Here is a 15,083-nt window from a genome sequence, read left to right as displayed (position 1 = left end):
AGTAATGTAGCGCATTACTTTCCATAAAAAACAACTAAGTAACACAATTTGTAGGGAGTAACGCAATATTGTAACACAATACTTTTAAAAGTAACTTTCCCCAACACTGTAGTTATAAAAGTTAATAATATTTACCATTTAGTATTAATTTTATGCCAAATACAGAATGATAGCAGTGATGTTTAAAGATTAGATTAATTAAAGTTGCTTCACAAACAAAGTATTTGCAAATTCAAGAGCCTTTGATAGGCCACAAAGGGGGGGGGGAGACAAATGCAGCCACAAATTACCAGCAATTTCTCAGGGTTTAGCAGAAGTTGGGGGTGTTAGGTGTGTCTGAGAGTGATAGTGAGACAAACTTCCTCCTTATATGATGGTGAAAGAACATTGGCCAACCACCACTTTAGAGGAAGAGAAGTGCCGCTGTGAGAGAAGAGAGAGCACAGTTATCAAACCCTACACCATATTCATGTCCTGTATCGATGTTCGATGAAAGGTGATGATTCTGACAGAATCATCATCTGCTGGGGTGGATGGACTAAGTGCTGGATGACAACTCGAACAAGGTCTCTTGAGAGCTGCCGGTTTATCAGTAGAGGACTAGATGGAGGAGGTAGCAGAGACTGCACAGCTGAGGCAGCCAAAAGTTCAGGGTGAGTTACAACAGACATTGAAGAAAAAGTGTTTTTGTTTAACCCGAACTCAGCTTTATGCTGCATATGTGTAATTTTTTTAGTTATTTCGTTCTCTTTTTTTGCATATGCGTGCCAGTGTGTTTGTGTTGCATGCGATGTTCAGTGCATGATCAGAGCACTTCCTGTCTTGTCCATTTTGCCTTTGTACAAAAGTTGCAGCATCTCTAAGGAAGTTTTCATGTACTCTGCATTATTGGACAAATGTACAAAATTACTGCATCTAGGGGTGTCGTATTGTTTCTTTCCACGTGTAAAAAAAGCTAAATGTAAAAAAAAAAAAAAATGCAACCCAAGAGTTTATTTTTGACATCGAAGTTTTTTGTTAACTTCATTTTAGTCTCTCTTTTTCAATTTAGAAATTCTCATAAATACATAAAATATATAACTTTAATTAGTCCAGGATGTTGAAATAAACAACCTTAATAAGACCTCATGGGAGGAAGTCACATGCACTGGTTTCAAGTCATTTGTAAGAGCTGCAGTGCTTCTCGTTTCAACCACATTAAGTATCACATGATACGTAACAATATAATTTTGCAGTTAGTGTCAGAATTGGAATTTATCATTCTATATAACAACTAACAGCATAACATGTCAACAGACAGTGTAACCACAGTGCCATCTTTGAAATGACTTTGACTTCTGGTTGGTGATGTGTTTTTTGTTAAGCAAAATGTAGAAACCAAAAAAAAAAAAAGAAGCATAATCCATACAGCCGAACTAATCTCTTCATCAAAAACAAGTCCTTATTGTCCCTGTAGCAAAACAGGTTACAAAAACCTAGACAGGATGTGGTTGACCTAAATGGTGCATGTCACAGAGAAAAAGAGAAAGAGAGAGATTGGCGGTGACATTTTCTTAGTGCAGTACAAGAGTGGCACATTGCAAGTTCAGAGCCATTTCAGTAGCATTAGAGATGTGCATTTAAGGGTTCAGAGAGTTCATGATAAGTAAAAACTCAGAAAAGCATGTCTAAACTTTAAATGATCTGATTCAATGCTGTAATTTACCTGTGCTTTAAAATATCACAAAAAAAATTATCTGTGAAATGTGATTCATAAATACTTTATATTAATATTATTGTGCAAATGAATGAGTCTGGCTCACTCTTGCCACTTTTTCTTTTACTGCTTTTGTCACAAAATGTTTGTGTGAATTTCAGTGGTGTGACTTCCTGTCTTGATGTCAAATGCACTTTTCTCAGTAACATTAATTATAACACTAGTTTTAAGTTCCAGTTCCTGCAAAAGTTCATGTACTTTAATCACAGTCAACGACCTTTTTCACAAAGAAGTGCTTTGTTATGCTTTATCTTGTTTTATTTTATACTGTACATGTTACACATATTATATATTACATTAAATTATCATTATTGCAGAAGTCATAACAGGCTACAAATAATACCAAATCTAATGAACAAAGATTTGTATTAAAAACCTTTTTTAGAATCAGATTTTCATTGAAAAGAATCCCATGTGGCATCATGACGTCATGTTCTTCTGTTTCAGATGGTGGTACCCCAGTCCGTCACTCAGAAACCAAGCGTTACAGCGAGATATTACGCGATTTTGATGCTAATTTGGATCTGTCATTAACATGCTCGTACGTAGACCTTCTCAGTCTGCTGTGAAGTTTTAGTCTTGAAAATAAAGGTTCCAAAAGGGTTTTTTCGCAGCGATGCTGTAGAGGAACCACCTTTTTTTTCTTTCTTTGTGTGAAGAACATCACTCTTATGTCGTTCCACACCCGTAAGACCTTCATTCATCTTCAGAACACAAATTAAGATATTTTTGATGAAATCCGATGGCTCAGTGAGGCCTCCATTGACAGCAAGATAATTAACACTTTCAGATGCCCAAAAAGCTACTAAAGACATATTTAAAACAGTTCATGTGACTACAGTGGTTTGACCTTAATGTTATGAAGCAACAAGAATACTTTTTGTGAGGCAAAAAAAAGTGATGGGTGATTTCAAAACATTGCTTCATGAAGCTTCAGAGCTTTACAAATCTTTTGTTTCGAGTGGTTCAGAGCGGCAGTCACGTGATTACAGTAAACGAGGCTTTGTTATGTCATAAGTGTTTCAAAATTTCAATAGTTCACATGACTTTGGAAGTTTGATACGCGATCCGAACCACTGATTCGAAACAAGAGTCATAAAGCCTCGAAGCTTCATGAAGCAGTGTTTTGAAATCGGCCATCACTAGATATTGTTGAATAAAGTCATTATTTTGTTTTTTTGGTGCACAAAAAGTATTCTCTTCACTTTATAACATTAAGGTTGAACCACTGTAGTCACATGAACTGTTTTAAATATGTCTTTAGTAGCTTTCTGGGCATCTGAAAGGGTTAATTATCTTGCTGTCAATGCAGGCCTCACTGAGCCATTGGATTTCATTTGTGTTCTGAAGATGAACAAAGGTCTGTGGTGGAACGACATGAGGGTGAGTAATAAATGACATAATTTTCATTTTTGGGTGAACCAACCCTTTAATGATCCAAAGAACCATTTTCCACTATGAAGAACCTTTTGTCCAATTGAAAGATTACATGGAAGTTAAAAGTTCTTCATGGAACCATCGATCCCAATAAAGAACCTTTATTTTTAAGAATATAAAAACAGTTTCATTAAATCAATAACAGCTGTTTTAGCTCTGTGAGAACCGCCGTGTTTCATTTTTAATATCTTTGTATCTGTTGATTTGATTTTTCAGGACTGTGGATGAGCTTCTACAAGAAGCAGACTCACTGTCTTTAACAGACATCTCGGCAGACACCACACTGAATGCTGATCTGGACGATATTACAGTGAGATATGATTGATGAATCCCAATTTTTTTTCTCATATACTCATATTGCTTCATACTTTTAAGGTTCAACAATCTCTCTCAAGCAAGAGCGTGTTACAGTATATATTAAAAGCTGCATGTTGTCCAGGGTGAAGATGTGGAGTCATTGAAGATCTGCCGTGAAGAGGAGGAAAAGGACGGAGGCGTATCTGGTAAGATCCTTGTGTATGAGTGTTTGTTTTCTGGACATTTGGAAGAAGACTAAAAGGCTAATGAAATTTGTGCTCACACTTTGTTTGTGCTCACATAAATATCAGAATGAATATCATACATCCAGTCGGATTCGTATTTAACCTTACAGAAGACATACAGTCTTCTGGCCATCATTCGGAAATGCACAGCACTGATATCCGAGAGGAGCAAAGCAAAGCAAGAGTGACTGATCAGGCCCGGAGGCATCATGTCACACCATTAAATCTCTGTTCTTCAACCTGCAACTGTTTTCGTGTAATTAGCCACATGGACTAATTGCCCCTTGCTAACAAGATTAGCACCGGACGGGGGTTAGAGAGCAGATTAAACAAGCAGACAGCTGCTCTCTGTTTTTCCCGCTGATCCATCTCTCTTAAGAACTATAAAGAGATGGGAAGGAGAGCCAGTGTTTGCAAGAATGTTAGCATTAGAACTGTAATGTTTATTTAAAATTTGGAGTAGAAAATTATAAAGAAGGGATGAGTAACAAAGATGAGATTGACTAGGTAATAACTATGCTGCATTAAAATATATACTGATGTCATCTTTCCTTGGGTGCTACCTCGGCAAGACCTGCTTGCTCAGTGAGCATATAGCCGTTTCCTAGCCGAGATTAGGATTTACGCTAACACTCAAAGTTAAATAAAACATCCGCATGGTGACCTCCGAGGCAATCCCTTCGCTTGTACTCACAAAACACATCATCTTCATTAGGTACACCTGAGACAGACTTTAGTATCAACAATTTATTCCTATGCCGTCTTAGCCTAGTTCTCTGTCCCCCACTGTGAGCAATCTGATCAGCCAAATGGACTGACTAAGCAGAGACATTTTATGAATTCCCTGGAGAAAACTGTGAGTTTACTGTTTTGTTTTGTTTCGTATTAAATATCATATTGAATCATTTATATTCCTTATAGATTCACCAGTTTGGATGGTTTAATCTCACAAAGAAGTGTCCATATTTCACCCCAATTTCAAAAGACAGTAGTATAAAAAGTAAAAGAAATCATATTTTGTACAATTTTGTATAATTATATTTTTTAATTAACATAACAAATTTATGCCAAATACTATAATATTAAATAATGCTGATTTACTTTACAAATTAAATAATGCATCATAATTGTTTTGCAATGAGAATGAGAATTTTTTGCATCATAGTAATGAGAATGATATTTTTGCATCAATGTAGCGAGAATTATATTTTTCGCATCACAGTAATGAGAATTATATTTTTGCATGATTGTAATGAGAATTATATTTTTCCACATCATGATAATGAGAATGATATTTTTGCATCATGATAATGAGAATGATATTTTTCGCATCATGATAATGAGATTGATATTTTTCTCATCACAGTAATGAGAATTATATTTTTCCACATCATGATAATGAGAATGATATTTTTTCGCATCACGGTAATGAGAATGATATTTTTCGCATCACGGTAATGAGAATGATATTTCTCGCATCACGGTAATGAGAATGATATTTTTTGCATCACGGTAATGAGAATGATATTTCTCGCATCACGGTAATGAGAATGATATTTCTCGCACCACGGTAATGAGAATGATATTTTTTGCATCACGGTAATGAGAATGATATTTTTCACATCACGGTAATGAGAAAAAATTTTTTCGCATCACGGTAATGAGAATGATATTTTTTGCATCACGGTAATGAGAATGATATTTTTCACATCACGGTAATGAGAAAAAATTTTTTCGCATCATGGTAATGAGAATGATATTTTTCGCATCACGGTAGTGAGAATGGTATTTTTCGCATCACGGTAATGAGAATGATATTTTTCGCATCACGGTAATGAGAATGATATTTTTCGCATCACGGTAATGAGAATGATATTTTTCGCATCACGGTAATGAGAATGATATTTTTCGCATCACGGTAATGAGAATGATATTTTTCGCATCACGGTAATGAGAATTATATTTTTCTGCATCACGGTAATGAGAATTATATTTTTTGCATCACAGTAATGAGAATGACATTTTTTGCATCACGGTAATGAGAATGATATTTTTCGCATCACGGTAATGAGAATTATATTTTTTGCATCACAGTAATGAGAATGACATTTTTTGCATCACGGTAATGAGAATGATATTTTTCGCATCACGGTAATGAGAATGATATTTTTTGCATCACAGTAATGAGAATGACATTTTTTTGCATCACGGCAATGAGAATGATATTTTTCGCATCACGGTAATGAGAATTATATTTTTCGCATCACGGTAATGAGAATGATATTTTTTGCATCACAGTAATGAGAGTGACATTTTTTTTCATCACGGTAATGAGAATGATATATTTTTGCATCACGGTAATTAGAATGATATTTTTCGCATCACAGTGATGAGCATATTTTTTCGCATATACTGAGAATGATATTTTTCACGTTACAATAATGCGAATATTTTTCGCATCACAGTAATGAGAATGATATTTTTCGCATCACGGTAATGAGAATGATATTTTTTGCATCACGGTAATGAGAATGATATTTCTCGCATCACGGTAATGAGAATTATATTTTTCTGCATCACGGTAATGAGAATTATATTTTTTGCATCACAGTAATGAGAATGACATTTTTTGCATCACGGTAATGAGAATGATATTTTTCGCATCACGGTAATGAGAATGATATTTTTTGCATCACAGTAATGAGAATGACATTTTTTTGCATCACGGTAATGAGAATGATATATTTTTGCATCACGGCAATGAGAATGATATTTTTCGCATCACGGTAATGAGAATGATATTTTTCGCATCACGGTAATGAGAATGATATTTTTTGCATCACAGTAATGAGAATGACATTTTTTTGCATCACGGTAATGAGAATGATATATTTTTGCATCACGGTAATTAGAATGATATTTTTCGCATCACAGTGATGAGAATATTTTTTCGCATATAATGAGAATGATATTTTTCACGTCACAATAATGAGAATATTTTTCGCATCACAGTAATGAGAATGATATTTTTCGCATCACGGTAATGAGAATGATATTTTTTGCATCACGGTAATGAGAATGATATTTCTCGCATCACGGTAATGAGAATGATATTTCTCGCATCACGGTAATGAGAATGATATTTTTCGCATCACGGTAATGAGAATGATATTTTTCGCATCACGGTAATGAGAATGATATTTCTCGCATCACGGTAATGAGAATGATATTTTTCGCATCACGGTAATGAGAATGATATTTTTCGCATCACGGTAATGAGAATGATATTTCTCGCATCACGGTAATGAGAATGATATTTTTCGCATCACGGTAATGAGAATGATATTTTTTGCATCACGGTAATGAGAATGATATTTTTTTGCATCACGGTAATGAGAATGATATGTTTCACATCACGGTAATGAGAATATTTTTTTTCGCATCATGGTAATGAGAATGATATTTTTGCATCACGGTAATGAGAATGATATTTTTTGCATCACAGTAATGAGAATGACATTTTTTTGCATCACGGTAATGAGAATGATATATTTTTGCATCACGGCAATGAGAATGATATTTTTCGCATCACGGTAATGAGAATGATATTTTTCGCATCACGGTAATGAGAATGATATTTTTTGCATCACAGTAATGAGAATGACATTTTTTTGCATCACGGTAATGAGAATGATATATTTTTGCATCACGGTAATGAGAATGATATTTTTCGCATCACGGTAATGAGAATGATATTTTTCGCATCACGGTAATGAGAATGAAATTTTTTTCATCACGGTAATGATAATGAAATTTTTTTGCATCACGGTAATGAGAATGATATTTTTTTTGCATCACAGTGTAATGAGAATGATATTTTTTGCATCACAGTAATGAGAATGATATTTTTTGCATCACAGTAATGAGAATGATATTTTTCGCATCACGGTAATGAGAATGATATTTTTCGCATCACGGTAATGAGAATGATATTTCTCGCATCACGGTAATGAGAATGATATTTTTCGCATCACGGTAATGAGAATGATATTTTTTGCATCACGGTAATGAGAATGATATTTTTTTGCATCACGGTAATGAGAATGATATTTTTCACATCACGGTAATGAGAATATTTTTTTTCGCATCATGGTAATGAGAATGATATTTTTCGCATCACGGTAATGAGAATGATATTTTTGCATCACAGTAATGAGAATGATATTTTTTGCATCACAGTAATGAGAATGACATTTTTTTGCATCACGGTAATGAGAATGATATATTTTTGCATCACGGTAATTAGAATGATATTTTTCGCATCACAGTAATGAGAATGATATTTTTCGCATCACGGTAATGAGAATGATATTTTTTGCATCACGGTAATGAGAATGATATTTTTAGCATCACAGTAATGAGAATGATATTTTTCGCATCACGGTAATGAGAATGATATTTTTTGCATCACGGTAATGAGAATGATATATTTTTGCATCACGGTAATTAGAATGATATTTTTCGCATCACAGTGATGAGAATATTTTTTCGCATATAATGAGAATGATATTTTTCACGTCACAATAATGAGAATATTTTTCGCATCACAGTAATGAGAATGATATTTTTCGCATCACGGTAATGAGAATGATATTTTTTGCATCACGGTAATGAGAATGATATTTCTCGCATCACGGTAATGAGAATGATATTTTTCGCATCACGGTAATGAGAATGATATTTTTCGCATCACGGTAATGAGAATGATATCTCTCGCATCACGGTAATGAGAATGATATTTTTCGCATCACGGTAATGAGAATGATATTTTTCTGCATCACGGTAATGAGAATGATATTTTTGCATCACGGTAATGAGAATGATATTTTTTGCATCACAGTAATGAGAATGATATTTTTTGCATCACAGTAATGAGAATGATATTTTTTTGCATCACGGTAATGAGAATGATATATTTTTCGCATCACGGTAATGAGAATGATATTTTTCGCATCACGGTAATGAGAATGATATTTTTTGCATCACGGTAATGAGAATGATATTTTTGCATCACGGCAATGAGAATGATATTTTTCGCATCACGGTAATGAGAATGATATTTTTCGCATCACGGTAATGAGAATGATATTTTTCGCATCACGGTAATGAGAATGATATTTCTCGCATCACGGTAATGAGAATGATATATTTTTGCATCACGGTAATTAGAATGATATTTTTCGCATCACAGTGATGAGAATGATATTTTTCGCATCATAATGAGAATGATATTTTTCGCATCACAGTAATGAGAATGATATTTTTCGCATCACGGTAATGAGAATGATATTTTTTGCATCACGGTAATGAGAATGATATTTCTCGCATCACGGTAATGAGAATGATATTTTTCGCATCACGGTAATGAGAATGATATTTTTTGCATCACGGTAATGAGAATGATATTTTTTTGCATCACGGTAATGAGAATGATATTTTTTTGCATCACGGTAATGAGAATGATATGTTTCACATCACGGTAATGAGAATATTTTTTTTCGCATCATGGTAATGAGAATGATATTTTTCGCATCACGGTAATGAGAATGATATTTTTGCATCACGGTAATGAGAATATTTTTTTTCGCATCATGGTAATGAGAATGATATTTTTCGCATCACGGTAATGAGAATGATATTTTTCGCATCACGGTAATGAGAATGATATTTTTTTGCATCACGGTAATGAGAATGATATTTTTCACATCACGGTAATGAGAATATTTTTTTTTCGCATCATGGTAATGAGAATGATATTTTTCGCATCACGGTAATGAGAATGATATTTTTGCATCACGGTAATGAGAATATTTTTTTTCGCATCATGGTAATGAGAATGATATTTTTCGCATCACGGTAATGAGAATGATATTTTTCGCATCACGGTAATGAGAATGATATTTTTCGCATCACAGTAATGAGAATGATATTTCTCTCATCATGGTAATGAGAATGATATTTTTCGCATCACGGTAATGAGAATGATATTTTTCGCATCACGGTAATGAGAATGATATTTTTCGCATCACGGTAATGAGAATGATATTTTTCTGCATCACGGTAATGAGAATGATATTTTTTGCATCACAGTAATGAGAATGACATTTTTTTGCATCACGGTAATGAGAATGATATATTTTTGCATCACGGTAATGAGAATGATATTTTTCGCATCACGGTAATGAGAATGATATTTTTCGCATCACGGTAATGAGAATGATATTTTTCGCATCACAGTAATGAGAATGATATTTCTCGCATCATGGTAATGAGAATGATATTTTTCGCATCACGGTAATGAGAATGATATTTTTCGCATCACGGTAATGAGAATGATATTTTTCGCATCACGGTAATGAGAATGATATTTTTCTGCATCACGGTAATGAGAATGATATTTTTTGCATCACAGTAATGAGAATGACATTTTTTTGCATCACGGTAATGAGAATGATATATTTTTGCATCACGGTAATGAGAATGATATTTTTCGCATCACGGTAATGAGAATGATATTTTTCGCATCACGGTAATGAGAATGATATTTTTCTGCATCACGGTAATGAGAATGATATTTTTTGCATCACAGTAATGAGAATGATATATTTTTGCATCACGGTAATGAGAATATTTCTCGCATCACGGTAATGAGAATATTTTTCGCATCACGGTAATGAGAATGATATTTTTCGCATCACGGTAATGAGAATGATATTTTTCGCATCACGGTAATGAGAATGATATTTTTCTGCATCACGGTAATGAGAATGACATTTTTTTGCATCACGGTAATGAGAATGATATATTTTTGCATCACGGTAATGAGAATGATATTTTTCGCATCACAGTGATGAGAATATTTTTTCGCATATAATGAGAATGATATTTTTCGCGTCACAATAATGAGAATATTTTTCGCATCACAGTAATGAGAATGGTATTTTTTGCATCATTGTATTGAGAATTATATTTTTTGCATATAATGAGAATGAAATTTCTCGCGTCATGGTAATGAAAATGGTATTTTCGCATCATGGTAACGAGAATTCGATTTTTTGCATCATGGTAATGACACATATTTTTCACATCATGGTAATGAGAATGATATTTTTCGCATCATGGTAATGAGAATATTTTTGAACTATTGTAAATAAAATGTGATTTTTTTGCATCATGATAATGAGATTTTTCACATTGTGGTAATGAGATTTTTTCGCATCCTGGTAATGAGAACGATGTTTTTTGCATAATTGTAATGAGAATGATATTTTTTACATCGATGACAATGAGATTTTTCACATCATGGTAATGACACTGAGAGTGAAATTTATTTTCACTTTACATAATGAGAATAAGATTCTTTCACATCACGGTAATGTTAGTGTCACGATACAAAAAATATTGTTTTTAAAAATAGGTTAATTGTTTTATTATATATCTTTTAATAAATTGTTTTTTTCTTGATTTTGGAGTGAAATATGACCTGCATATGTTCTTGACATGAGATTCAACTGTGTGTACAATTGTGCTGAGAAAATAATTAACAATATGTGTGACAGTAACGTCAAACTGAATTTGATGTGAGAGAGTGTGTTTAAAAGACCGTAAAGTAATGATGAGAGATCTATATCCTTATATCAGGAAATCAACCCCACCCTAATCTAAAGACCATCACTATTCAGTCTGCTACTGTCCTGGATTATTTCCCCTCCCCTCTGTGCCAAAGGTGCACACACACACACACACACACACACACACATGCTTTAACATGACAAGCCAGGAAGTATGGCAGGATGCAAGTGGGATAGAGGCATTTCAACAGAAATTTGAGGAATGATGACGACAATTCAGGATTTTAGTTCTCAGGTTTTGATCAGATCAGATTTTTAGCATTTAATACACAGGGAGGAGACAGCAGACAGAGGGAGGGTGAACTGTCTCGGTCTCTGTGAAATCCTCACACACCCAAAGCCTTTTGGACACTACTGAGCGAGCCCAGGAGCTCCCTATACAGGCATTTTGCATGGATATTGAATTACCAATCCGGAATATTGTGCTGGAAAGTCACAGGGATTCGACTTTTCCTTCTGACTATCATAGATGTTATGATTCTGTGCTTCACCTTTATACACATTGTTTTTAACAATTAAGTTGCATTATTTTTTTTATTTTTTTATTTTTTTGTCTGTGTTATTTTGAGCATGTACTGTTTTTTTTTCCAAAGCTTTGCCTTTACATCCTAAGAAGATACAGCAGATTTATTCTCTGAGTAATGAGTGACATCCTACTACAGGATCGTTAAAGCTGGTTGTTATTCCCGAGCGGGGTTTAGTTTGCATAGACTAAGGCATGCATACAATCCGTTGATGCTGATGTATTCCGCCTCAGCCCAGGATGCCGACCTGACCCTCTGTCGCTGCGAGGGTGGCGTGGAGCTCGCCCTGCAGTACGCCAAAATGTGGTGCCGTTATGCCAAAGACCTGCTGACCTGGATGGACAAAAGAATCAGCTTGGGTGAGTGCTTTAAATTTAAGCTTTGATTACACTAATGTCTGTCAAATAGTCATAGGACTCACATAGAGGAACATACATCCAACTGTCAGAAAACTAAAATTTAGACTTATTTTCAATGTGCTGACACATTATGTTTAGGCTGGATTTGTTTGCGAGTAATTATAGATCGTTTCTGCCTGGAAAAGTAGCCGAGAAACCTCTTCCTGTAAACAGCATAAGAATCTAAATTTGGATCTCTGAGAGAATATGACTTGTGCTGAACAACACCTGTAATAGGATGAAGTAACCTTTAACACCTCATCTCTCATAGCGCCCTCTAGTTGAAGGTTATTGATAGGTCACCCTTGGTAAAAAAAAATAAAAGAAGTACACTTCAGCATACTTTGAAAACAATATACTTAAGTGTGAACTGAATGTAATGTTTTCGACATGTTATTAACAATTAAATGAAAATTTATTATAGTTTACATTTATATTAAATGCAATTAGCTAAACTAGAGTGTTTTTCATCAAATGACATAGGACTTAAACACATCTTTAAATTGTAATTTACAATTTACTTTAAATTGTCTTTGAAATGTGGTTAAATTATCCTGCTGAATGTACTGACAAGCATTTATGGTAAACTAACTTTAATGTAATTTCTATTGAAACTTGTATGTCACATAATTACATATTTGTAATGATGAAGTTGCAATTTAGTACATTTAAAATATTTGACTTTTAAATGTAATATTGAATGACACTACAGTTAAAATGATAATCAAGTACTTTACATGTGCTTTATATGTTAGTCAACACATCAAAATATATGCACAACAAAAGATCATTAAATAAAATTACAATTATTGTTTAAAGTAAAACTTTTAATTTGACATTTTTACAAAGTATACTCTTTAAAAGTGTACTTAAGTGTGTTAAGAAACATAGTCATAAAGATGCATGTATGATAAATGGCCAGAGCAATAAGAGACTCAGAATAGGCTATATAACAGAGCCAATGCCAGGAATCAATAATAATGAATGAACAAAAGAGGAAAAGCATACAGTACATTACAGTGTGGTATTCCTGGAATTAGTGATGTTGAATATCCTATTTTCCAATGAACTGTATTGCTAATGGGTTATGACCTGATAAGGTTATGTCACCTAATGCGTTGTATTGATATTTTGAAGCACTTTGTTGTGTGTCCATCAATACAGATGCAAACTATTTCTATCAGTGGTATTTTCCATTTGGTGGGTTTTGCTTATTAACCTCTTTCTTCTTCAATTTCGATTCTGAGCATTATATGATTATAAAATTATATTGTTTGTTTTGCAGAGCAAGAGTTTGCAAAGAGTATCATGAGAGCAGCAGATGCAGCCAAGTCATGTGTTGCTCAACAGGTAAAAGTGTGTGTGTGTGTGTGTGTGTGTGTGTGTGTGTGTGTGTGTGTGTGTGTGTGTGTGTGTGTGTGTGTGTGTGTGTGTGTGTGTGTGTGTGTGTGTGTGTATGTGCAAAACATGTAATGAGAGTTTATTCTGTATATTTATTTTATATTATATTATATTTATATTTTATTATTAATGAGAGTTTATTCAGCATGTTTGGCCCTGTGGACTTTTATAAAACTCTAACATCAAACTCTAACGACTAGTTTATTCCTCTACTAACAATGTTCAGCAGTGAATACACATTCCTGCTGGAGAATTCTGTAGCATTAAATGTAAATTCTGTAAATTAAATTTTTGTATTTTTTTTAATGAAAGGAAACCCTTGTTATTAGCGACACCGGTGGCGGTTAAGTGAACTGCAGCCAGCAACTCGAACTCGTGCACACGTAAAGAGGCTGAATGTGATTCAAGGACACGATATTCACACGACGAAGTTCTTTTTCTTTCATCTTCGCAGTAAAAAAAATTGGAAATACCTTTGCCATCATCCTGACGCCGTCCACGATTTTGAGAGCGACTTTTAGATACATGTAAATATGTGCTGCCTGCTGCTCACTTTCCCTCTTAATAACAAAATAAACAAAGAGTTAAGAAAGCATCGACAAATGAGGTAATTACTGTTATGATAGTTTTATTTTCCAGGCAAAAACGTCCAAGTCATTAACTTAAAATTCATTCTAGCTTTCATAGACAATCTAGGAAGTCTGGGAACGTCTCATTTTTTAAGTTTTGTTACAAGCTGTTCACACATATATATATATATATATATATATATATATATATATATATATATATATATATATATATAAGGGGTGAATTCAGGTTAATTGGGACACTTTTTCCCAGTCATTTCAATGGCAAAAAGTGTCCCAATTAACCTAAATTCACATATATATATATATATATATACATATATATATATAGATAGAGAGAGAGAGAGAGAGAGAGAGAGAGAGAGAGTTTAAAAAATAATCATGGTAAAATGCTAAATGTGGCTTTCATATAAGAAAGGAAAACATTTTATCAAATTTAATAAAAACCTGTTCCTGTGCCATAAAAACAAAATTCATAAGTTACCAAACACCCTAATGCAACTATTTTGTTGCATAAGGCACATGTTGTATACTGTCAGTCCACGTTAATGCTGTTAAATCTGTTTGGACACACTCCACAGGACAATATGCCTCTGCAGTATATCTACACCCTGGCCCTGGACCATGATCTCAAAAGCAGCACATCAGCCAAACAGACTGCTGAACTCATACAACAGCGCTGCTACCAGGTGCACAAACATCCATTTTGATCAATGTTTATGACAAATATAAGAAATCTGTAAC

General features: G+C 33.9%; 1 protein-coding gene across 1 annotated transcript in view; it reads left to right on the top strand.

The window, feature by feature from the left end:
- The first annotated feature begins 384 nt into the window (after nucleotides 1-384).
- The window catches only part of gmip (GEM interacting protein), a 29,861-nt gene continuing 15,162 nt past the window's right edge, over nucleotides 385-15,083 (top strand). The window contains exons 1-7 of the mRNA XM_067382604.1: nucleotides 385-653; nucleotides 2,204-2,297; nucleotides 3,410-3,503; nucleotides 3,633-3,696; nucleotides 12,184-12,309; nucleotides 13,634-13,698; nucleotides 14,921-15,028. Coding sequence (XP_067238705.1) covers nucleotides 605-653; nucleotides 2,204-2,297; nucleotides 3,410-3,503; nucleotides 3,633-3,696; nucleotides 12,184-12,309; nucleotides 13,634-13,698; nucleotides 14,921-15,028 — 600 coding nt within the window. The 5' untranslated portion in view covers nucleotides 385-604. The remainder of the gene's footprint in view (nucleotides 654-2,203; nucleotides 2,298-3,409; nucleotides 3,504-3,632; nucleotides 3,697-12,183; nucleotides 12,310-13,633; nucleotides 13,699-14,920; nucleotides 15,029-15,083) is intronic.

This window comes from Chanodichthys erythropterus, chromosome 3, assembly GCF_024489055.1.
Source record: "Chanodichthys erythropterus isolate Z2021 chromosome 3, ASM2448905v1, whole genome shotgun sequence".
Lineage (NCBI taxonomy): Eukaryota > Metazoa > Chordata > Actinopteri > Cypriniformes > Xenocyprididae > Chanodichthys > Chanodichthys erythropterus.
The sequence above is the reverse complement of the archived record's forward strand: the minus strand, read 5'-3'. Positions and strand labels throughout refer to the sequence as shown.